Below are 25,526 nucleotides of genomic sequence, written 5' to 3'. Positions count from 1 at the left end.
TGATGCTATGTCCGAGGATGTAGTTATTGATTACATTACGCACCATACTTAATGCAATTGTCTGTTGTTTGCAACTTAATACTGGAAGGGGTTCGGATGATAACCTGAAGGTGGACTTTTTAGGCATGGATGCATGCTGGATAGCGGTCTATGTACTTTGTCGTAATGCCCAATTAAATCTCACTATACTCATCATATCATGTATGTGCATGGTCATGCCCTCTCTATTTGTCAATTGCCCGACTGTAATTTGTTCACCCAACATGCTACTTATCTTATGGGAGAGACACCTCTAGTGAACTGTGGACCCCGGTCCTATTCTTTTACATTGAATACAATCTGCTGCAATACTTGTTTTACTGTTCTTCGCAAACAATCATCTTCCACACAATACGGTTAATCCTTTGTTACAGCAAGCCGGTGAGATTGACAACCTCACTGTTTCGTTGGGGCAAAGTACTTTGGTTGTGTTGTGCAGGTTCCACGTTGGCGCCGGAATCCCTGGTGTTGCGCCGCACTACATCCCGCCGCCATCAACCTTCAACGTGCTTCTTGGCTCCTACTGGTTCGATAAACCTTGGTTTCTTACTGAGGGAAAACTTGCTGCTGTGTGCATCATACCTTCCTCTTGGGGTTCCCAACGAACGTGTGTCTCACGCGCATCAGTCGTGCTTTCTCTAGTGGTGTTAGCAATCGCTTCTTGATGCGATTACAAATGATGCCGTTTGCTTTTTTGACTTGGCCATTGGTTTGCGGGTGAGCCGCCGATGCGAACTGTAGTTTGATGCCCACTTCTTGGCAATACTCTTTGAATTCTCAATTGCTGCCGTTGTCCGTAACTATGTTGTTAGGGCGCCAAATCGAAAAACTATTCCCTTGATGAAGTTCACCGCTGATGCTGCGTCTGCTGACGTTACTAGTATTGCTTCAATCCACTTTGTAAATTTGTCGACATCTACCAACAAATATACGTGTCCTCCACGCCAGGACTTTTGCAATTTCCTGACCATGTCTAGGCCCCATTACGCGAAAGGCCACGATAATTGTATAGGCATTAATTCTGCTGCTGGCGAGTGGGGCTTGGATGCGAACATCTGATAGGCTTCTCAGGTGCGCACGATTTCCTTTGCGTCTTCTATTGCTGATAGCCAATAAAATCCTGCCCGAAAAGCTTTGACTGCTATTGCTCGGCTACTTGTGTGGTGGCCACATATTCCCTCGTGTATATCCTTGAGTATGATTCCTCCTTCTTCGGGTGTAACATACCTCTGCAATACTCCTGAGATGCTTTGCTTATATAATTCACCTTTGACCACGGTGAAGGCTTTGGATCGTCGAATAACCCTCCTTGCTTCGACCAGATCTTGAGGTAAAAACTTTTCTCGTGATATATGCTACATACACCTGCATACACAAAATTTCAATCATCATGACTTCCTCTGGTTCTTCCTCATCATCTGATGTATGTGTTTCTTGTGCTGCTGGAGCTGCCGAATCTTTCTTGGCCTTTTCTTTTTTCTTCGGCTGCTTTGGTGCCTTCTTCGCCTTGGTTGATCTTTCGCTGATTTCTTCCCAAAAAAACTCCAGGTGGGATCGGCAGGCATTGCGAGCCGATGTTTGCCAAAACGTCGCCTTCATCGTTGTTGAGCCTGCTCATGTGGTTTACTTTGCAACCGTCGAAGGTTTTCTCGAGTTCATTGTACACCTCCTTATATGCTATCATGCTGTCATTGACTGCGTCGCACTTGTTCATCACCTGCTGAGCCACCAACTGTGAGTCACCGAAGATTTTCAAGCGGGTAGCACCGCACGCCTTTGCCATCTTCATCTCGTGGATTAAGGCTTCATATTCTGCCTCATTATTTGATGCATTTGGGAAGGTCATCCCCAATATATACTTCATCTTGTCGCCTTGAGGCAGGACAAGTGTGCCAGGTACTCGACAAATCTGGGGGTCCCGTATTTTGAAGTTCCATCCACTCCGCGATAAAGTCCGGCAAAATTTGTGACTTGTTTGCCTTTCTTTTTTTTGTATGTGATGTCCCGAGGGGAAAGCTCGATTCCCCATAGGGAGACACGTCCCGTGGCTTTTGGATTGTTTAGAATATTCGAGAGGGGTGCCTCATTGACCACTATTATCGGGTGTGCCAAAAAATAGTGCCGTAGCTTTCTTGCTGTCGTGAATACTCCATATGCTAGTTTCGGATAATGCGGGTAACGCTGCTTGGATGGTGACAACACCTCGCTGATGAAGTATACTGGCCACTGAACTCCATGGATCTTCCCTTCTTCTTCTCGCTCTACCACGAGGATTGTGCTCACCACCTGGGGTGTGGCCGCAATGTATAGCAGAAGAGGTTCCTTTCCCTTTGGAGCCACCAGCACTGGTGGTGTCGAGATTGTGCGCTTGATATGTTCAAAGGCTTTATATGCTTCTTCGTTCCACTCGAACGTTTCCCCTTGCTTGATGAGCGCGTAGAAAGGCACAACGCTTTTTCTCCCAACCTTGCGACGAATCTACTTAATGATGCGACTCGCCCAGTTAACTGTTGTCTTTCCTTGAGCTTGGTTGGTTTGCGCATCGTCACGATGGCTTGTATCTTTTCCGGGTTGGCCTCGATCCCTCTTGCTGACGCCAAGTATCCGAGGAGTTCTCCCGCAGGAACTCCAAAGGAACATTTCGTCGGGTTCAACTTGAGTCGAAATTTGTCGAGGTTGTCGAAGGTTTCTCGGAGGTCATCGATGAGGGATGACCCTGTCTTTGTTGTAATGACGACATCATCGATATATACATTAACGTTCTTGCCAATCTGCGTGGCGAGACACTACTGTATCATCCTCTCATAAGTGGCTCCCGCGTTTTTCAACCTGAAGGGCATTGTTCTGTAGCAGAACACGCCATAAGGGGTTATAAAAGCTATTTTGACTTCATCTTCTTGTTTTAAGCGAATCTGATGGTAACCAGAATACGCATCCATGAAGGAAAGATGTTCGCAACCTACCGTGGAGTCGATAATTTGATCGATCCTCGGGAGGGGAAAGTGATCCTTTGGACAATGTTTATTGAGACACGTGAAGTCGACGCACATGCGAAGGACGTCAGTGTTTTTCTTCGGGACCAGTACTGGGTTGGCAACCCATGTGGCATCGGTGTGTAGTTCCTTGATGAAATTTGCTTCTTTGAGTCGACGGATCTCAGATAGCATAGCTTTGCGGTTTGGCTCTGAAAAACGCCGCAAAGGTTGTCGAATTGGTCTGGCTCTTGGGTCTAGATTGAGAGGGTGCTCGGCAAGTTCCCTGGGTACTCCTGGCATGTCTGCTAGACACCATGCGAAGATTTCCCAGCGCTCACGGAGGAACTTGACGAGCGTGCCTTCCTATGCGCTATCCATGTTTGTTGCCATAGCTGTCGTCTTCTTGGGATCTGTTGGGTGAATATGCACTTCCTTGGATTTTTTGGAGGTGTCAAAGGTTTGCTCCTTTAGTGGCCTTCCTCCATCAGGTAGCATGTCATAGTTGGTTGTTAGCCTAGACGCTTCAGACTCTGCTTGCATCCTGAAGGTTTCAGATAGCTTATGGAAATCCTTGCCGCATTTATCCGTCATGGCGAAACTTCCTTTGAATTTTATTGAGCCGTTGGGTCCAGGGATTCTCCACAACAAATATGTGTAGTCCGAGTAGCGCATGATACTGCGACGGGAAGTCGATAATTTCAAATTCCAGCCTCTCTTTACTGAAGTTCTCTCTTGTCCCGAATTGTACATCCAGCAAGATTTTTCCCAGGGGGTAACTTGGCTTCTCAGTTGTGATGCCATGGAAACGCGTGTCCGTTGGTGTCAAGTTCGCCAAGGAAATGTTCATTTTCCGCAGTGTATCCGCGTACATGAGGTTTAGACTGCTGCCTCCATCTATGAATATGCGGGAGACTTCGAATCCCGCAATCACTGCTGGTAGAATCATGGCTGACTGCCCTGGTCGAGGAACTTGTGGTGGATGATCCTCCTGAGTGAATCCTATCGCTTGTCCCGACCAATTGAGATAATCAATGGTTGGTGGAGGCGACTTTTCTACCATGCACACCTGTCGCGAGATTATCTTCTGAGCCCTATTCGATGGTCTGCCTTTCTAAATCATCGACACTGCCCCCGTTGTGTCAATGAACTCACCATTATTGCCTGGTGGTGCCGCTAGTTGCAGATGATGTTGATTTGCGCTGGTAATTGCGGGTGGTGGTGGCGTGCCCCTGATACGTCCCCGACGTATCCATAATTTCTGTCGTTCCATGCTTGTTTTATGACAATACTTACATGTTTTGCTTGCACTTTATGATGATTTCATGCGTTTTCCGGAACTAACCTATTAACAAGATGCCACAGTGCCAGTTCCTGTTTTCTGCTATTTTTGGTTCCAGAAAGGCTGTTCGGGCAATATTCTCGGAATTGGACGAAATCAACGCCAAACCTCCTATTTTTCCCGGAAGGCTCCAGAACACCGAAGAAGGGTCGGAGAGGGGCCAGAGGGCCACCAGACCATAAGGCGGCGCGGCCTGGCCTGGGCCCGCGCCACCCTATGGTGTGGAGCCCCCAGGTGCCCCCCTGCGCCGCCTCTTCGCCTATAAAATCCCTTTCGACCTAAAAACGCAGTACCAATTAACGAAACTCCAGAAAGACTCCAGGGGCGCCACCACCGTCGCGAAACTCCAATTCGGGGGACAGAACTCTCTGTTCCGGCACCCTGCCGGGATGGGGAAGTGCCCCCGGAAGCCATCTCCATCAACGCCACCGCCTCCGCCATGCTCCGTGAGTAGTTCCCCCATGGGCTAGGGGTTCTAGCAGTAGCTAGTCGGTATTCTCTCCTCCATGTACTTCAATACAATGATCTCATGAGCTGCCTTACATGATTGAGATTCATCTGATGTAATCGGTGTTGTGTTTGTTGGGATCCGATGGATGATACATTATGATTAGTCTATCTATAAAGTTTGTGAAGTTATTGTTGCTGCAATCTTGTTATACTTAATGCTTGTCACTAGGGCCCGAGTGGCATGATCTTAGATTTAAGCTCTATACTTATTGCTTAGATTGTATCTACAAGTTGTATGCACATGTCACTGTCCGGAACCAAAGGCCCCGAAGTGACAAGAATCGGGACAACCGGAGGGGATGGCGGTGATGTGAGGGACACATGTTTTCACGGAGTGTTAATGCTTTGCTCCGGTACTCTATTAAAAGGAGTACCTTAATATCCAGTAGTTTCCCTTGAGGCCCGGCTGCCACCGGCTGGTAGGACAAAAGATGTTGTACAAGTTTCTCATTGCGAGCACGTACGACTATATTGGAAAACATGCCTACATAATTAATAATCTTGATGTTCTATCTTAATGCTTTGATTCCTATCAATTGCCCAACTGTAATTTGTTCACCCAACACTTGTCACTTATTGGAGAGTTACCGCTAGTGTAGATCGCTGGGAACCCCGGTCCATCTCTCATCATTATATACTCGTTCTATATGTCATTGGAAGTAGTATCAACTATCTTCTGGTGCCATTGCTCTCATATTGCTATTACTGCTCTTTGTGTATTCTTTGTTACTACTGCTCTCATATTACTGCTACTTTCACATCACCCCTGTTGCTAGTGCTTTTCCAGGTGCAGCTGAATTGACAACTCAGTTGTTAAGGCTTATAAGTATTCTTTACCTCCCCTTGTGTCGAATCAATAAATTTGGGTTTTACTTCCCTCGAAGACTATCGCGATCCCCTATACATGTGGGTTATCAAGACTGTTTTCTGGCGCCGTTGCCGGGGAGGCATAGCTCTACTCATAAGTTCACCTGGGGAGTACACTCTACCTCTCTCTCTGTTTTATTTTATTTTGTTTTGCTTAGTTTACTTTTGTCTAGTTTATTTGTGCTTAGTTTATTTCTGTCTAGTATTAGTTTGCGTAGTTTACCTTTGCTTAGTTTATTTTTGTCTTGTTTTATTTGTCTCATATACCCAAAAATCCATAAAAATTTGAAAAACCAAAAAATTAAAAACTGCTGTTATGGGAGAACCTACAACCTACTTGGAGCTTATAGAATGCTATAATAATTATAGAGAATCAAGAACTAGTAAAATAATGAGTGCTATGATAGAAAAATTGAATACAATGGCTAGAATCTTGCTTAGACGCCATGATATAAACTGTTGCTCTCAACAGGATAAGCATTTTAAATTTCAATGTGGCTCTAGTGAGGAATTTTTAATTAAGAGCTATAATCGGAATTGCTATATTCATTATGGGTTCGAAGAGGTAGAACAATTTGTCTTATTTATGGGAGCCTCCGAGATAGAATCCTTCATGGTTGAGAATTATGAAACTTGTGCTATTTGTAAGGACCTTAAAGATTATGTCTCTACTATCCTTAATTCTTGCATAGAATGCTACAGTAGGAATCCTTATATCCTTGATTATAAAGAGAGACACATTAATGCACAAGAATGCACTCACAATTTGCAGGAACCGGTGGAAGAAGAAATTGATGAACCTCAAAGCTCATTGGATGAAAAAGAGGAGAAAATTGATGAACCTGAAAGCTCATTGGATGAAAAAGAAGAGGAGAGTGACGAACAAAAGGAGGAAGAATGGATTAGCTACCCATGCCAACCTTCTAATGAGAGTAACTCTTTATCTCTTACACTATTTGAGAGGTTGAATGTTATGTTCCTGTGGATTCTGTTGAAATATTTCCTATGAGTAAAACTTGTGAGAATAATTATGCTACTGTTATTTATGATAATCCATGCTACTTTGATAAATCTTATGATAATGCTTTGTTTGTGCCTGATGTCGAAATGCATGGTACTAAAGAATTTTGCTTAGCAAATGTTTATGATAAAGCTCTAGATGATGGTCCTATGTTACTTGATACTATTAATTGTACTACTAATGAAAATGGGATTGGAGAGTCCTTGACTTATTCTATGAGTCCCATATCTCTTGAGATTTATCAACTACCTTGTTATATTATTAATAAAAGTAAGTTTGAAAGTTTTTATTCCACTATTCTTGAACTTGATAAAAATTATGTGTTTGGAAATCATGAGAAGCATGCTGCATGTGATAGTTATATTGTTGAGTTTGTTCATGAAGCTACTGAAAATTATTATGAGAGAGGAAAATATGGTAGTAGAAATTTTCATGGTACTAATACACCTCTCTATATGCTGAAATTGTTGAAATTACACTTGTTCTATCTTCCTATGCTTGTTACTTTGCTTTTCATGAACTTGTTTATTTACAAGATTCCTTTGCATAGGAAGCATGTTAGACTTAAATGTGTTTTGGATTTGCCTCTTGATGCTCTCTTTTGCTTCAAATACTATTTCTTGCGAGTGCATCATTAAAACTGCTGAGCCCATCTTAATGGCTATAAAGAAAGAACTTCTTGGGAGATAACCCATGTGTTATTTTGCTACAGTACTTTGTTTTATATTTGTGTCTTGGAAGTTGTTTACTACTGTAGCAACCTCTCCTTATCTTAGTTTTGTGTTTTGTTGTGCCAAGCGAAGCCTCTAATCGAAGGTTGATACTAGATTTGGATTTCTGCGCAGAAACAGATTTCTATCTGTCACGAATCTGGGTCTAATTCTCTGTAGGAAACTCAGAAAATTATGCCAATTTACGTGCGTGTTCCTCAGATATGTACGCAACTTTCATTAGTTTTGAGTTTTCTGATTTGAGCAACGGAAGTATTTATTTAAAATTCGTCTTTACTGGCTGTTCTGTTTTGGCAGATTCTGTCTCTATTTTTTGCATTGTCTCTTGTGGACTTTAAGCGAGCTTTTCTAGACATAGAGAGCTGTAGCTAATGTTTTATTGAGTTCTTGCAATGTGCCACTACAGGACCAAGGTGGATTCAAATCTTTTGAGTACTAACCCCTCTAATGAAGTTTATGAGAAGTTTGTTGTGAAGGAAGTTTTCAAGGGTCAAGAGAGGAGGATGATATATGATCAAGAAGAGTGAAAAGTCTAAGCTTGGGGATGCCCCCGTGGTTCATCCCTGCATATTTTAATAAGATTCAAGCGTCTAAGCTTGGGGATGCCCAAGGCATCCCCTTCTTCATCAACTTATCAGGTTCCTCCCCTGAAACTATATTTTTATTCGGTCACATCATATGTGCTTTACTTGGAGCGTCTGTGTGCTTTTATTTTTGTTTGTGTTTGAATAAATTTGGATCCTAGCAATCCTTGTTTGGGAGAGAGACACGCTCCGCTTTTTCATATGAACACTTGTTCTTCGTTTTACTTTTAATGTTCAATGATAAAAGTTGGAAGCTATAGCACTTATTATTATTTGGTTGGAAACAGAAAATGCCTCATAATGTCTTGGATAATTTGACACTTGGCAATTGTTTTGAGCTCTCAAATAGATTAAGTTTTTTTTCATGTGGTTTAAACCTATTAGTGGAGAACTACCGTAAAGCTTGTTGAAATTGGTTTGCATAATTGATCTCTCTTAAGGTCTAGATATTTTCTAGTAAAAGTGTTTGAGCAACAAGGAAGACAGTGTAGAGTATTATAATGCTTGCAATATGTTCTTATGTAAGTTTTGCTGTACCGGTTCATACTTGTGTTTGCTTCAAACAACCTTGCTAGCCCAAAGCCCTGTACTGAGAGGAAATGCTTCTCATGCATCCAAAATACTTGAGCCAACCACTATGCCATTTGTGTCCACCATACCTACCTACTATGTGGTATTTTCCTGCCATTCCAAAGTAAATTGCTTGAGTGCTACCTTTAAACAATTCAAAATGCTTCTCAATTTATGTTAATGTTTTATAGCTCATGAGGAAGTATGTGGTGTTTATCTTTCAATCTTGTTGGGCAACTTTCACCAATGGACTAGTGGCTTCATCCGCTTATCCAATAATTTTGCAAAAAGAGCTGGCAATGGGATTCCCAGTCCCAAATTAATTAACAAAAATAGACACTCCTCCATGGTATGTGATTGTTGGACGGCACCCGAAGGATTCGGTTAGCCATGGCTTGTGTAAGCAAAGGTTGGGAGGAGTGTCATCATAATAAAACTAAAATAAAAGGGCACTCCTTCATGGTATGAGATTGTTGGCAGGCACCCGAGGATTCGGTTAGCCATGGTTTGTGAAAGAAAGGTTGGAAGGAGTGCCACCCAAAAATAAAAATAATTCATGGGAGCCGCTCTTTGAAGGTTTGTCTGGCGAGGGGGTTAGAGTACCCGCTACCATTCGTTGACAACAACATACACCTCTCAAAACTTTATTTTTATGCTCTCTTTATGTTTTCAAAACCAAAGCTCTAGCACAAATATTGAAATCAATGCTTCCCTCTGCGAAGGGCCATTCTTTTACTTTTATGTTGAGTCAGTTTACCTATTTCCTTCCACCTTAGAAGCAAACACTTGTGTCAACTGTGCATTGATTCTTACATACTTGCATATTTGCATTCATCATATTACTTTATGTTGACAATTATCCATGAGATATGCATGTTGAAAGTTGAAAGCAACTGCTGAAACTTATATCTTCCTTTGTGTTGCTTCGATGCCTTTACTTTGAATTTATTGCTTTATGAGTTAACTCTTGTGCAAGACTTTTGATGCTTGTCTTGAAAGTACTCTCCATGAAAAGTTTTGCTATATGTTATCTATTTGTTAGCAACTATAGATCATTGCCTTGAGTCACTTCATTCATTTCATATGCCTTGTAATAGTATGATCAAGGTTATGTAAGTAGCATGTCACTACAGAAATTATTCTTTTTATCGTTTACACCGCTGGGACGAGCAGGAACTAAGCTTGGGGATGCTGATACGTCCCCGACGTATCCATAATTTCTGTCGTTCCATGCTTGTTTTATGACAATACTTACATGTTTTGCTTGCACTTTATGATGATTTCATGCGTTTTCCGGAACTAACCTATTAACAAGATGCCACAGTGCCAGTTCCTGTTTTCTGCTGTTTTTGGTTCCAGAAAGGATGTTCGGGCAATATTCTCGGAATTGGACGAAATCAAAGCCAAACCTCCTATTTTTCCCGGAAGGCTCCAGAACACCGAAGAAGAGTCGGAGAGGGGCCAGAGGGCCACCAGACCATAAGGCGGCGCGGCCTGGCCTGGGCCCGCGCCACCCTATGGTGTGGAGCCCCCAGGTGCCCCCCTGCGCCGCCTCTTCGCCTATAAAATCCCTTTCGACCTAAAAACGCAGTACCAATTAACGAAACTCCAGAAAGACTCCAGGGGCGCCGCCACCGCCGCGAAACTCCAATTCGGGGGACAGAACTCTCTGTTCCGGCACTCTGCCGGGACGGGGAAGTGCCCCCGGAAGCCATCTCCATCAACGCCACCGCCTCCGCCATGCTCCGTGAGTAGTTCCCCCATGGGCTACGGGTTCTAGCAGTAGCTAGTCGGTATTCTCTCCTCCATGTACTTCAATACAATGATCTCATGAGCTGCCTTACATGATTGAGATTCATCTGATGTAATCGGTGTTGTGTTTGTTGGGATCCGATGGATGATACATTATGATTAGTCTATATATAAAGTTTGTGAAGTTATTGTTGCTGCAATCTTGTTATACTTAATGCTTGTCACTAGGGCCCGAGTGGCATGATCTTAGATTAAAGCTCTATACTTATTGCTTAGATTGTATCTACAAGTTGTATGCACATGTCACTGTCCGGAACCAAAGGCCCCGAAGTGACAAGAATCGGGACAACCGGAGGGGATGGCGGTGATGTGAGGGACACATGTTTTCACGGAGTGTTAATGCTTTGCTCCGGTACTCTATTAAAAGGAGTACCTTAATATCCAGTAGTTTCCCTTGAGGCCCGGCTGCCACCGGCTGGTAGGACAAAAGATGTTGTACAAGTTTCTCATTGCGAGCACGTACGACTATATTGGAAAACATGCCTACATAATTAATAATCTTGATGTTCTATCTTAATGCTTTGATTCCTATCAATTGCCCAACTGTAATTTGTTCACCCAACACTTGTCACTTATTGGAGAGTTACCGCTAGTGTAGATCGCTGGGAACCCCGGTCCATCTCTCATCATTATATACTCGTTCTATATGTCATTGGAAGTAGTATCAACTATCTTCTGGTGCCATTGCTCTCATATTGCTATTCTTTCTTTCTTTGTATTCTTTGTTACTACTGCTCTCATATTACTGCTACTTTCACATCACCCCTGTTGCTAGTGCTTTTCCAGGTGCAGCTGAATTGACAACTCAGTTGTTAAGGCTTATAAGTATTCTTTACCTCCCCTTGTGTCGAATCAATAAATTTGGGTTTTACTTCCCTCGAAGACTATCGCGATCCCCTATACTTGTGGGTTATCAGCCCCCTGTTCGCTGCTTGTGCATTGGTGTGCTCCGAATACCTATGTAAAGCTTGGAAGGTTCGGCAGTCCTTCTGAAGATGACCTGATTGTCTTTTCCCTTCACTGTCGAGGTAAGAATGCATCTGACATGTTCCGTTCAGAAGATCTTCGGGTGATATGTTGTATGTCCTTGGAAACCTTGGTCGATTATTTTGTCTGCTGGAGCTTGACACATCTCTATGATCATTGCGCTGCTCGTTGCCTCTCTGATAAACATCTCGATGATTTCCTCCGCCAGAGCTTCCAAAGTTGATGGATCAACAATTCTGAAAAACACAATTGCTGATGGCCAGTCTCATACCTATCCCTGCTCAACATATCATAGTCGGTTTCGGACAAGGATTTTGTGCACATGGGAGTCAGTGCTCCCTTCACTTTTGGATTTTTGAAAATTTCAGATTCTCATATTTCTCTGCTTTCAAGAATTATGACATTAAATATGTAGATAGATGTGTACACGAGGATTGGAATCAAAAAAGTCCCGTCAAAAAATACGTTATATTTTGGGAGATGCAAAAAAGATAAATTTCTGACAGACTGACAAAATATACTTACTATTGTACTACTATTTATAGTCAGAAATTTGTCTTTTTTGTATTTTTCAAAATACAAAGTATTTTTTAATGGGACTTTTTTGACTACACTCCTCGTGTCTAAATCTATCTACATATTTAATACCATAATTTTTGAAAACATAAAAGAGTGAGGTTTTGAACATTTTCAAAAATCCAAAAGTCCAAGGAGCACTGGTGCTCATGTGCACATGGTACTTTCCGGTCGGTTTCGATGATTAAGCTTGCCCTTGTGTTGGGCCAAGCTAGGCCAGGTTTAGACAATGAAGACATGCGAGAGCTTCACCCATTTGAGCCGTTTGACAGTGTGGATCCCAAGGCCGAGCATATCACATCATCATTTTGGTCTCTTAGGACTGCTCCCCATGCGCCATTCTGATGCTGGCTTCACAAAACTGGCATCAACGTTACATTTGACCCAGCCTGATTTGGGGTTTTCCATCTTTCTTTCTCTGCTGCTTGTGCTATCATATTTTGGACTGGGACAGGGTTACAAGCACTTGTGTTTCTGCCAGTGCTTTCCCCTTTCTATTACTTGTTGCCAACTCCTTCGTAATACCTGCATGGAAGCTAAGTTATTTTGTAAGCAATGTATCGAGCTTTCAAGAGATGCATCGACTTTCTTGAAAATTATATCATTTCTATCGATTCCATGCCCTCCACCAAATAAGCATCATCTTCTCACGCATATCATGGTTGAGTTTGAGTTGGTAAAGTAAAACCAAAACTCACTCCTTTCCTGTATATTAATGGGGAGAACATACTCAGGAGGTAAATTCCAAATTTTAGTTAAACCTTGTCGCAAGAAATTTGCCTTTGTACAATTCATAGTATCATGATACCGGGTCTCCTCCTGCAACCAACAAATATTGCAAGTTGGCAGAAGGTTTGGAAGTTTAAGCTAAAGTTTGCTTGAACTGCAATAGTGTTTGTAGCAAGCTTCCAGGTGAATATCTTCACTTTTGGAGGAACCTTAGCACTCCAAAATAACTTTTCAGAGGTTCCTACCACCATTCCTGCTTGTACTTGAATTTGGCGGTGTACTATTCCAAATTTCGGGTGCCGGATTCTATGCAGTCCTCACCAAGAAAACATAATTTCTTTCCGAAGTCCACACAATAAAATCATCGTCTTCACAATTAGCTAATTTGATCTTTAGTATCTCTTCAACACAATGGTGGTGTTAAAAATCCTCCTAACCATATATTCTTTCCATATATGGTCATCTTGGTCAATCAGATTTTCCACCCATCTTACTATAGAATTTGTTATGTTGTTGGCAATTTTCATATAACCATGAGGAATCGAATTGTATCTCAAAATCCTCACTTTTTTCCGTTACTGATACGCCACATTATCTTCTTTTTAAGTAATAACTTTAGTCCATGCATTATCCTTTGCCAACCCTGTTTGCTACAAAAGCCGTATCAATGAGTACACCGAAGGGATATTTCTTCACTTTTAGGGCTCCTTTGATTTATAGGAATGTGAAGAGTGTAGGAATAGGAAAGGTGTAGGATTGAAATGTCATGGCAAGTTGAATCCTATAGGAATATGGTGTGTCTTTGATTGTAGCAAAGGAATTTTTCCATGAGGTATGAGCTAATGCTTTTTTCCTATAGGATTTGCACTACAAGATTCCTATAGGAATAATTCCTATAGGATATGTTCCTATGAATCAAATGGCTTGTATAGGAAATTTTCCCATAGGATTCAAATCCTACATAATTCCTATGTCAATCCTATGAATCAAAGGAGCCCTTAAAAGGCTCGCACAAAGACTCTCCAGGAAGACAATGAGACATCATGCCTATCTTGCTAGTAGTGCATTGGATATGAGCTAATATAAAATCACAAGACGTGAAGGTAAGGATGGGATTTGCATTTTATTGTTACCTAACATGTGTGTGGTCCACAAGACCACAAAATATGTATGCTATCTACCTCTTGGGGCATCGTTTTTGGAGCAGCTGCTGGATGTTGGCGGACTTCGGTGGAGTGGTGTTCATCTACCACATTGTTGGCGCTGAGTCTCAGTGGCATGGTGCTGCAGGGTATCGACGACAGATGCGGGATGATGTATACGTGCAGGAGGGTGGAGCCGTCTGGCGTCATGGTGGCATCGACGGCAGGTCTTGCAAGGTTAATGCGTTGATCTCTCTTGAAGATGGAGTCGAGGAAGACGGCGGGAGCAACTCCCGTGGCGTGTGCGTTGGCGTGCGCTGAGAGTCTGCTTGACTGGATGTGTTCCTCACCTGCTATTGGGCGGTCTGAGAAGGCATTTAGTTTTGGATGATTTGAGTTGGTGTATTGTCGCCCTCTTCATCCCACTGTAGGTATAGTAAGGTTGCTTCGAGTTTGATCTTTTGTATTTTTTCTTGTAAGGTTTCGTGAATAATCTAATAAAAAAAAGCCGTGTGCATCCTTTGGATGCAGAAGCTGGGACGATATTTCCCCCATTTCCAAAAAAGAAAAAAAAAACAGTACATTACATATGAAACAAAACAAAAAGATTGGAGGCATTGGTTTCGACAAACCATTTATGCATGTGCATTGGATAATTATGAACATTTGCCCGATGAGAACGTACCAAGAAGTTTACAACAAAAAATAGTTGGTGTGGCGAAAACTATAATGAACAGAAACCGAGGGACAAAGTATAGACTTGTATCTTTGCGGAAATTTAATTCGGCTCCCGGGTGCGTATGCTCCCTCTACCAACAAAACATACTTCGAACTGTGGAAAAATTTTGACAAAAAATTCTACATGTACATCTCCATAATATATGTGTATGCGTCAAGTTTCACGAAAAAATAATATTTTTTGTGGCCTACGTAAAAAAGAGAAAACTTATCCTGTGAAAAGCATTGTTTTCAGCACTGAATTTTATCTTTTTTACACACGTCACATGATAAGTTCATTTTTTATGAAACGACTTTGTGAGCGCGTAGCACGTGAAGATGTACGTGCGGATTTTTTGTTTTAATTTTTTTTGAAATTTAAAATATATGTAACATGCATTTTAAAATATAGGGAGCATATGCTCCCATGTATCTTTGACAGATTATTAAGATGACATAATAAATTAACAATTGCAATTATGCAATGTACATTTTTCTTCTGATAAATCCACATCGACACATAGACTTATTATGAGCCGGCACGCTATATACATAGCCGTTCATCCCTCAGCTCTCTCTCGGTCCTATCGATCGACCACCTGCCACATGGCATCCATGCACGATATGCAAACTACTATGTATAAGAATCATGCACACACACGCATACACACAAGACATAAACGCATGCCCGTACGGGCTCACGCAGTCACGTGCCCATGGACACACTCTTATTAACCCGTCCGGTAATTATTCCTTACCACGGTTACCTGCTAGCTCACCAGGTCCATGATGAGATCAACGTGCGGGTACTGGTAGTCGTTCATCACAGAGTCCTCCTCCTCCGCACAACGGCCGCCCTTCACATCCTCGCCGCCGCCCGCCGGTAAGGCCATCAGGGTCGGTACGGTGGCGGCAGCAGTGGCAGCAACAGCAGCGGCGGAGGTGGCAGCGGAGGAAAAAACGGTGTCGGCGGCGACGGCAGAGTACAGGCTCAGCAGCCGAAGCCTGTTCTGGTGCGTGGACTGCAGGGTCAGATCATCGAACAGCTGGCCACGTGAAACAGCCGCCGCCGGCGGCGACGCCAGAGGAGGAGAAGGCGCGCGCTGGAGTAGCCGAGGCGGCGACGGCGGCAGGGAGATCATCGGCAGGGGCACGGCGCCAGCGGCGATGTGGTCGTGGACCCTGAGCTCCGCCGGCAAGTGGGCGAAGAAGCAGATCGGCCGCGGGCAGCGCCGGCCAGCCTCGCACATGCGCGTGCGGAACCGGGAGGGGTGCAGCCAGAGCTCGAACACGCCGTGCGCGTACCGGCACTTGAGCCCGCGCCGGCAGCTCGGCGGCGGTTGTCCGCCTCCCGCGGCGAGCTGCGCCTGCGCCTGCGCGCGGTAGTCCGGGCAGGAGACGGCGACGTAGGCGAAACGGCGCGGGTCGCGGCGGCGTGCGCGCTCGCCCTTGTGCGCGTAGGGGCAGGCCGTCCAGTCGTGGCTGCACGGCTGCGGGCACCGCCGCACCTTGTACACGTACACCCAGAACTCCTCCGACATGGACGCCCACAGCCGGTGCCCCTCGTGGGCCCATGCGCCCCACGTCGTCGGGTCCGCCAGGTACCCGCCGCCGCCCAAGGCGCTGTTCCCCTGTACCAGCAAGGCGTACATGTCGGCCACGTCCATCGTCGATCGATCTCTAGCTTATTCACACCAACACAACAAATTCCAACCTAAATTAAATCATGGCTACTACTAGCTACACCCATGGAGATCGATCGATGTGTGCTGGATATATAAGTCTATCTGCTACATATTGTGATGGCCATTGCTGCAAAACTCTCGAGAAGAACAAGATGATCTCGTGATGGAAACCATGTTTGCTGAATATGGAGATGTGTGTTAATGCTGAGATGTGTGTTGGGTGCTGCTGCGAGGTATATATAGGGGTATAGTGCTTGGCATGGAGTGACAATTTTGTCTCGTACCTATTTCTATATTGCTGCAAACGTGGTGTAGACCTTTGGGTGTTTGGATAGATAGAGCCTATGATAAGACTTCCCTAACTAACACCTAGATTATGGACACTTCCTCTACTGAAAAGGAGACTTTGTGTGAGGGAGTAGGATATCTATGTTGTTTGTGGTGGCCAGGTAAGGGCATTTTGTCCGGTGCCAATGTGATAAGATGAGCCGTGCAGGTGTGCCGTGTAGCCCTCGGTGTGGTTGTTGAGCAAGGGTGTGTTCGATTAGATGCGTCTGAACCCACCGACCAAACCCCTGTGAAGCAAGCAACGCCTTTTACCTATGCCCAAGAGAAATACTAACGAGTAACGACATAGGAGGGATCAAGGCTCGAATTCTATTGTGGATTCAAACGGAACCATGAAGATTTGTATTTCCTATTTTAGTGCGGCGGCGGTGCGGGGGGGGGGGGGGGGGTGCTCACTTCTTGCTGCCACGATGCGACAACAATGTCTAACCGCTACCGCCATTCAATCATGTTGTCGTTTTTACACCAGCACATTACGGAATCCCCCACATACCCACCCCCATCGCTTGCCATGCTATATCATCTTTTGTTCTATTTTTATGCTAGGCATCAATGTTAAATTCATCAACGACAAACTAGGTTGTCGTTTACTGTAAAATATCACCATCCCGTCACATACCCGCCCTCGCACGCCATGCTATAGGTAAGATGTGTAATATTGTCCTATTAAGTCGGTCAACGAGTGAAACACAATACATTTGAATCAAGGGTATTTCTGTTATAGTGTATAATGGTATCAAGGGGTAAAATTCAATTGTGGATTCAAACAGAACAAAATTCATGACAACATATTTCATTCCTCTTTTGCGGCGTTGAGGGGTAAAATTCAATGGTGGATTGAAACGGAACAAATGTTCAAATTCAATGTCCAATCCATCATAGAAATATGTTGTCATTTACATTAAAGCATCACCACCTCCCCCACATTCCCACCCCTAGCACGGCCTACAAGTGAAACATAGAACATTTGAATCCACAATAGCGACATGCCACACTCTGCTCGTCAGAAGTTAACATTTATTTGAATTTAGATCACAACATAACATAGACAATAATTGGTGTGCAGATGTGGCTTAAATTTGCCTATAATTATCGGGAAGCCATGATGAGCAGTGCAGCCTAATTAGTTTTGATCTAGCCCGGCCTGCATGCTCCTGGTTATTGAACTGCATAAATCTTTGTAATGGGGCCGTATATATTTCCAGATTACAGCGGGAATCGAAACTGTTCTTTGTGATGACGAGGTAACTTTTGATGTAACATCTGCATTCCAAGCACTTCCCAAACGTTAAAAAGGTAAGTTGGTGCATGATTAATCACCATCAGCAAGCAAGCAAGCAAGCATCCCCCTATCCCCCAAGTAACCTGCTTCTCGAACGGCCTAGAGCTACCCTTCCGTTTCTTCAAGCTCACATCGAATCTGCGTTACAACACTGCATCTATCCGCTAGAGTCACTGGGGATGGATCAAGCCGTGCGGTGGATGCGTAGAGCTGGAGACGCCATGACATACGCAGGCAAGCATGCGTGCGGACAGATGGCGTCCTCCTCCGCCGATCGGCGTCGGTGGCCTCCACGCCAAGCTTGGCCGCATCGGCTAGCTTCGGTTCCTTGTCGTCGCGCGCGGATGCGCGTCATGCGGCCGTGGCGTGGCTAGCCTGCCTTTCGGTTCGGCGACTCGACGACAAAGCTCACCAGCTCCGTTCGCTTCCTGCCGCCGCGCGCCCGCCCGCCCGCGGTGGACGCATGCACGCTGTGCGGTGCGGTGCGGGCAATCTCTGGCAACTCCAGGCGTCGCATGCGCGCGTGGGCTGCACACGCACTCCCTCCGGCGAGGCGTGTGGCGCCGCGAGCGGCAGTTCCCATGCCAACTGACTCTACTTTCCACCTGTGGCTGTGTGTGAATAAAGCGATTTTTCTAGCGGCGCTGTGGCCTACCCGCCCAGTTTCGACCGTCTGTTTCTGCACCTGATTTATGCTACAACATATATGGACCGCATGATTAAATTTTAATATTTGTTACTTAGAGCATCTCCAGTCCCGCGTTTCCAAAACGTTCCCCCAACAGCGCCGGATTGAGCGTTAGGGGACGTGTTTTATTCGTGCCGCGTTTGGGGGACGTCGCTCCCAGTCGCGTCCCCAAACACCGCCCCCAAACATGAAAAAAAAACCATTTATTAAATATAGCATACAAATAAATATGTTTACGGAGATTGTTTTCAAATTAAAATACAATAAACAATAAAATAACTAAACAAATGTAATAAATAGGGCTAGTTCAAGGTGCCGCGACATTTTCTGATAATCCTTTGATCCTCCACAAATGCTCAACGAGATCAGTTTGAAGTTGCTCGTGAACATTGATGTCACGGATCTCTGCGTGCATGGCGAGGAAATCAACAAAATCTGCAGGGAACTCATGATCAACCTCCGCAGAGGGCCCTGACACTCATATGGACCAACATGTATCCTGGCATGATTCTTGCGGCCATTCTCGATGATCATGTTGTGCATGATAACACAAGTCTGCATCACCTCCCACATTTGGTCGTGAGACCAGTTTAGAGCAGGGTACCGGACAATTCCAAATTGAAATTGAAGCACACCAAATGCCCGCTCGACATCCTTCCTGCAAGCCTCTTGTCGCGCAGCAAAGTGGGAATTTTTCTGACCTGATGGATTCGAGATTGTTTTGACAAAAGTGACTCATGTTGGATATATACCATCGGCTAGATAATAGCCTTTGGTATATTGGTGGTCATTGATCTCATAGTTGCATGGTGGAGCATGCCTTTCCACTAGTCCGCTGAACACCGGAGACTGCTGCAACACGGTGATGTCATTGTGTGATCCCGCCATGCCAAAAAAAGAATGTCAAATCCACAAGTCATAATCTGCCACAGCTTCAAGCACCACACTGCAATATCCATGACGCCCTTTGTATATACCTTGCCAAGCAAACGGGCAGTTCTTCCATGACCAGTACATGCAATTGATGCTTCCAAGTCTCTTCCTCAGTTGGCCCTCTCAAGTAGTATTTGCCAAACTTTTCCACCACAGCTCGGTAAAACTTGTACATGCACTCAATGGCAGTAGACTCACTCATGCGAAGGTAGTCGTCCTGTGTATCGGCAGGTGCTCCGTGTGCAAGCATCCTCATGGCGGAGGTGCACTTCTGAATCGACGAGAACCCAACAACGCCTACAGCGTTGTGCTTGAGCTTGAAGTAGGGGTCGAACTCTCGAACGCCATGGAGAATATTCATGAAGAGAACCTTGCTCATCCTATACCGGCGCCAAAAATTGTCGGCATGTGTTGCCTCATCTGCGAAGTAGTCGTTGTGCAGCATGGTATGCCCCTCTATCATCTGCCGGGGCTTCGACTTATTTCTCCCCGGCCTTGATCCTCCGCGGCGCGGTCTCTTCCTCTTCTCCGCCTCGGCGTCAAGCACGTCTCAGAGGGAAGCGATGATCAACAAATGCTCCCGGAGGTCATCGTCGAAGGCTTGCTCGTCCTCCAATAGTAGGGCAACAATCTCGTCGTCGCTATCCATGTCTGAAGCAAAATCAATGCTTAAAACTACGCCGCGGCAGACGAGGCAATGAACAGTGGCAAATCACACGTACCTGGCAAGTCGTCGCGCACCTTGTGTGCGCGGAGGTGGGGTGAATTTGACGCCGCGTTCTGGGACGCGCTGGCGAAGCGGTGGCGGCGGAACGACCGGTGAGAGTGCCAGCCGCGACGACGGTGCCGACTAAGATAGATCATATGGAGATGTTTTTGAATGAAACATGCAAACCATCACGAAGGTAGATCATGAATGCACTAATCTAAACCAGCTGGAATAGCCGACACATAGACTACGAAAGCTGGGATCTCCTCGTTGGCAATTATTGCCACCTCAGAAGCTTAGCTTTATCTAGGTATTTAGACCCATTTCAGTGTGCAGATACATCCGTTCTAGATAAAATTGTGTCTAGATACGTCGGTACTTGTTCTTATCCATCTTCCTTAAACCCCAAGCAAAAAAACCATCTATCTTCTACTTATGAAGGTTTGAGCTTTTTCTTTGCAAAAATTTCGCTGATCTATTAATAATCATCAATAGTAGTACAAACATACCCAAAAGTAATAAAAATTACAAGTAGGTCTTTGGACCACCTAGCGACGACTATAGACACTGAACATAGAGCATCTTCAGTCGCGTCCCTTAAACCGTCCGGCGTCGGATCGAGCGTTTAGGGGACGTGTTTTATTCTTGCCGCGTTTGGGGGACGTCGCTCCCCAGTCGCGTCCCCCAAACACCGCCCCCAAACATGAAAACACAATCATTTATTAAATATAGCATACAAATAAATATGTTTACGGAAATTGTTTTTAAATTAAAATACAACAAACAATAAAACAACTAAACAAATGTAATAAATATGGCTAGATCAAGGTGCTGCGGCATTTGCTGATAATCTTTTGATCTTCCACAAATGCTCAACGAGATCAGCTTGAAGTGTTCGTGAATATTGTTGTCACGGATCTCTGTGTGCATGGCGAGGAAATCAACAAAATCTGCAGGCAACTCATGATCAACCTCCGCAAGAGGGTCCTAACACTCATAGGGACCAACATGTGCCCTGGCATGATTCTTGCAGTCATCCACGATGATCATGTTGTGCATGATCACACAAGCCTACATCAGCTCCCACATTTGGCCGTGAGATCAGCTTAGAGCAGGGTACCGGATAATTGCAAATTGAGCTTGAAGCACACCAAATGCCCGCTCGACATCCTTCCTGCAGGCCTCCTGTCGCGCAGCAAAGTGCGAATTCTTATGACCTGATGGATTCGAAATTATTTTGACAAAATTGACCCATGTTGGATATATACCATCGGCTAGATAATAGCCTTTGGTATATTGGTGGCCATTGATCTCATAGTTGCATGGTGGAGCATGCCCTTCTACTAGTCTGCTGAACACCGGAGACTGCTGCAACACGTTGATGTTATTGTGTGATCCCGCCATGCCAAAAAAAATGCCAAATCCACATGTCATAATCTGCCACAGCATCAAGCACCACACTGCAATATCCATGACGCCCTTTGTATATACCTTGCCAAGCGAACGGACAGTTCTTCCATTACCAGTGCATGCAATCAATGCTTCCAAGCATTCTAGGGAATCCTCTGGCAGCATTTTATGTCATGATCCTTGCAGTCTCTTCCTCAGTTGTCCCTCTCAAGTAGTATTTGCCAAACTTTTCCACCACAGCTCGACAAAACTTGTACATGCACTCAATGGCGGTAGACTCCCTCATGTGAAGGTAGTCGTCCTGTGTATCGGCATGTGCTCCGTATGCAAGCATCCTCATGGCGGCGGTGCACTTCTGAATCGACGAGAACCCGACAACGCCTACAGCGTCGTGCTTGAGCTTGAAGTAGGGGTTGAACTCTCCAACGCCGTGGAGGATATTCATGAAGAGATCCTTGCTCATCCTATACCGGCGCCGAAAATTGTCGGCATGTGTTGCCTCATCTGCGAAGTAGTCGTTGTGCAGCATGGTATGCCCCTCCATCCTCTGCCGGGGCTTCGATTTCTTTCTCCCCGGCCTTGATCCTCCGCAGAGCGGCCTCTTACTCTTCTCCGCCTCTGCGTCAAGCACGTCCTGGAGGGACGCGATGATCAGAAAATGCTCCCGGAGGTCGTCGTCGAAGTGATAGGGCAAAGGTGGCTGATCTTTCGATGAGAGTAAGATAGCATCGATTTGTTGGTGGAGTTCGTGCTTGACGATTCGACTACACGTGCAAAGCTCGTGCGCCAATGCAATCGCTAGGACAATCTCCGGGAGTTACTGATCTTGTGAATGCACGATCAGCCTGACCAGCGAGGGTCTTAATTCCTACCTGAAATCGAGAACAAGTAAGAACTAATATTGCAATCAGAATATTGCGGATGAAAGATGAAAGCTTTATTGAATAAGGTGGGATTCCGAATAGTCGGTCTTGTTCTGGGCGTTGATCTCAAAAGAAGTACACGAGAGTTGCAGCAATGGCTAACTTTTAGTCTAATCAAAATCCAAGTCTAAACGTGACGGCTATGGGGGTATTTAAAGGAGGAAAAGGTGGGGTTTCGGCTAGCCATACGTATGGTGTCCGAACCAAACCCTAGAAGACCTTTCCCCCTTCAATACGGACTCTAAAAAGTGGCTGACTTAATTCTTGTGAAAATGACATGGGCCTGGCCCAAAACTAAAGGTGACGCAGCACCATATTATGCTAGTGGAAAACTCTATATTTTATCCATGTCTTCATCTCTTCTTATAGTGGCTTCAAAGTTCTGAAATCTCCACTTACGGCGTCCTCTTCAATCCTCAAATGTTTGCTGTCATGTCCTCCATGCGTGATCATGCTCCAATGTTTTCCTCCTCATCCATGCTAGGTCCATCATTCATAAGAGTAACAAACATATCTGATTTAGGCAGCATCATATTCTCATGTATGTGAGAAATAGTTTCAAGAAATGAAAGTACCTGATAGTTAAGTTGTTTGGCACGAGCTCGAGTGATTGGTCCTTGTATTTGTGTGGTTGTAGGTACAGCGGTTGTATCAATAGATGAGATGTCCTCATCACGAAGGTTTGCACGTCCTCCAACGGTAGGGTAACTATCTCGTCGTCGCTATCCATGTCTGAAGCAAAATCATTGGTTAAAATTGCGCTACGGTAGACGAGGCAACGAACAACGGCCAATCGCGCGTACCTGGCAAGTCGTCGAGCACCTTGTGTGCGCGGAGGTGGGGCGGATTTGACGTCGCGTTCTGGGACGCGCTGGCGAAGCGGTGGCGGCGGAATGACCGGCGAGAGTGCCAGCCGCGATGATGGTACCGACTCTCAGAAGTGATCAGTCATCGAAACGCCAGCAAATCCAGCGGCGGCGGACGGGTGGGAGGCGCAGGAGGGAAGGAGCGACGAGAAAAAAGGCGCGAACCAACGGTTTATGGAAATAGTCACCGACATGCGAGAGTGTTGTGTCCGGCGTGCTCGGAGCGTCCCCTGTGGAGCGGGAACGGGCTCGGGCGCCGGATAAAAAGCGGCTTTAGGAGACGCGGCTGGGAACGTTTTTTTGTCCGGCGCGCCCCAAATCCCTTTAGGGGACGGTTTGGGGGAAGCGACTGAAGATGCTCTTAGTGCGTAATTTAATGGTGCACATTATAATGCACGAATCATGATGTTCTTTCAGTGGTGGTTGCTTGATCGGTAAGCCACAACGCTCCTAAAATTGCATTTCCGGTGTGTGCATGTATATCTCCCACAGAGGAGGTTGATTGCCCTGAGTGGCACGAACTCAATAAAGTCGGTGCTCAAGAGATCATTACATGTGGGAAATTACCATGTTCATGATGTCATATACTCTCTCCCATTCATTATACTTGTCGCCGGTTCGTTCGTATCTAGATACATTTTATTGCATTTGTTCACTCGTTTCAGCGAGAACTAATATGGGTTGGAGGGAGTAGTATAGTTGTAGTGAGGAATGCTAATTAAACCGGCTTTTCTTACTGAAGGTGCAATAGGACCTAAATATGTCTTAACTTTGTCTAAATTTAGATGTATCTATACACTAAATCATGTTTAGATACATTCAAATTTAGACCAAATTGAGACATCTTTTGTGGAGAGTACACATGATGTCAAGAAAAGAAAAAGGTTGCTATATATATAAACACTGATCTTTACTTTGATGTCTCGTTCAGTGCATGAAGCCATCTAGGTCGGGACACCAGGTGTTTTTTTAGCAACCGACAGAAGCACGACATTTTCATATAGAAAAGGGAAAAACCACACAGAGAGGACATGTTTTTGAATGAAACATGCAAACCATCACAAAGCTAGATCACGAATGCACATTACTAAACCAGCTGGGATAGCCGGCGCATAGACTGTGAAAGCTCGATTGCGCTGCATAATCTCCTATTTGGCAATTATTGCCACCTCGATGAACGTTCAGAAGTAAATGACTTAGCTTTATCTAGATATTTAGACCCATTTCAGTGTGTAAATATTCGTTCTAGATAAAATTGTGTCTAGATACACCCGTACTTGCTCTTATCCATCTTCCTTAAACCCCAAGCAAAATACTACCTATCTTCTACTTATGAAGGTTTGAGTTTGTGGTGAGTTTCACATTGCTCCTAATCTTTCACGTGGCACCTGCAACTGCAACTAAATAATTTGAAGCTGACGTAAATATTCAACCAATTGGAACAAGAGCAATAGAGATCGATCAACTCGCCTTAGAGCTAACCCTAGCTTAAATTGCAAGATCCATTGTAACCAATATACAATCAATAATTGCAGAAGAAGGAAGTAGATCTTTACCTACAAGCCCGAACCTGGATAGTACCGATCCCGTCCCTAACAGTACTCAATGGCTTTTCCACCAAGCACCAACTCGTAAGTCATCAACGATGGCTAATGCCGTCCTACTGTCCTAGAGAGCCAAAGCAACAAAAAGACCAAACCTCATTTTATTTAATGTGCTCACATTTGTTTGCTAAAAACCCAGCTATTTATGAATCATGACGAACTCCCGCACTTTGGTTCTATTAGTTGTAGTTCATGATCACAGATTCACTGGTCGGGAAGACTCTACAAGCGGAGCCACAGAACAGATGGAGCGAAGATACCAGAATTGCTCACATCCTCTCTGTATCGAGCCGACGCCCACAACTCCTTGCTTAACATCGCAGGCTTGCCGAGAGCGAGGCTCCCGAATTGCTCACATCGAAAGCCATCAGCTTGGGACCGTGGCTTACTATAGGCAGCCTGCTCCCAACCTTCTTTTTCGTCGTTGTTTGTGGTACTTCACTTAGAGGCATGGCTAATACTTACAGGCCCAGGTCAAA

General features: G+C 44.8%; 1 protein-coding gene across 1 annotated transcript; it reads right to left on the bottom strand.

Annotated features, from left to right (window-relative positions):
- Positions 1 to 15,369: 15,369 nt before the first annotated feature.
- On the bottom strand, positions 15,370 to 16,467 carry LOC127328341 (zinc finger CCCH domain-containing protein 33-like). Its single transcript, XM_051354946.2, has one exon. The coding sequence runs from the start codon at positions 16,264 to 16,266 to the stop codon at positions 15,370 to 15,372; it is 897 nt and encodes a 298-aa protein (XP_051210906.1). The 5' UTR covers positions 16,267 to 16,467.
- Positions 16,468 to 25,526: the final 9,059 nt, after the last annotated feature.

Source organism: Lolium perenne, chromosome 2 (genome assembly GCF_019359855.2).
Source record: "Lolium perenne isolate Kyuss_39 chromosome 2, Kyuss_2.0, whole genome shotgun sequence".
Lineage (NCBI taxonomy): Eukaryota > Viridiplantae > Streptophyta > Magnoliopsida > Poales > Poaceae > Lolium > Lolium perenne.
This window is presented reverse-complemented; position numbering and strand designations above follow the sequence as displayed.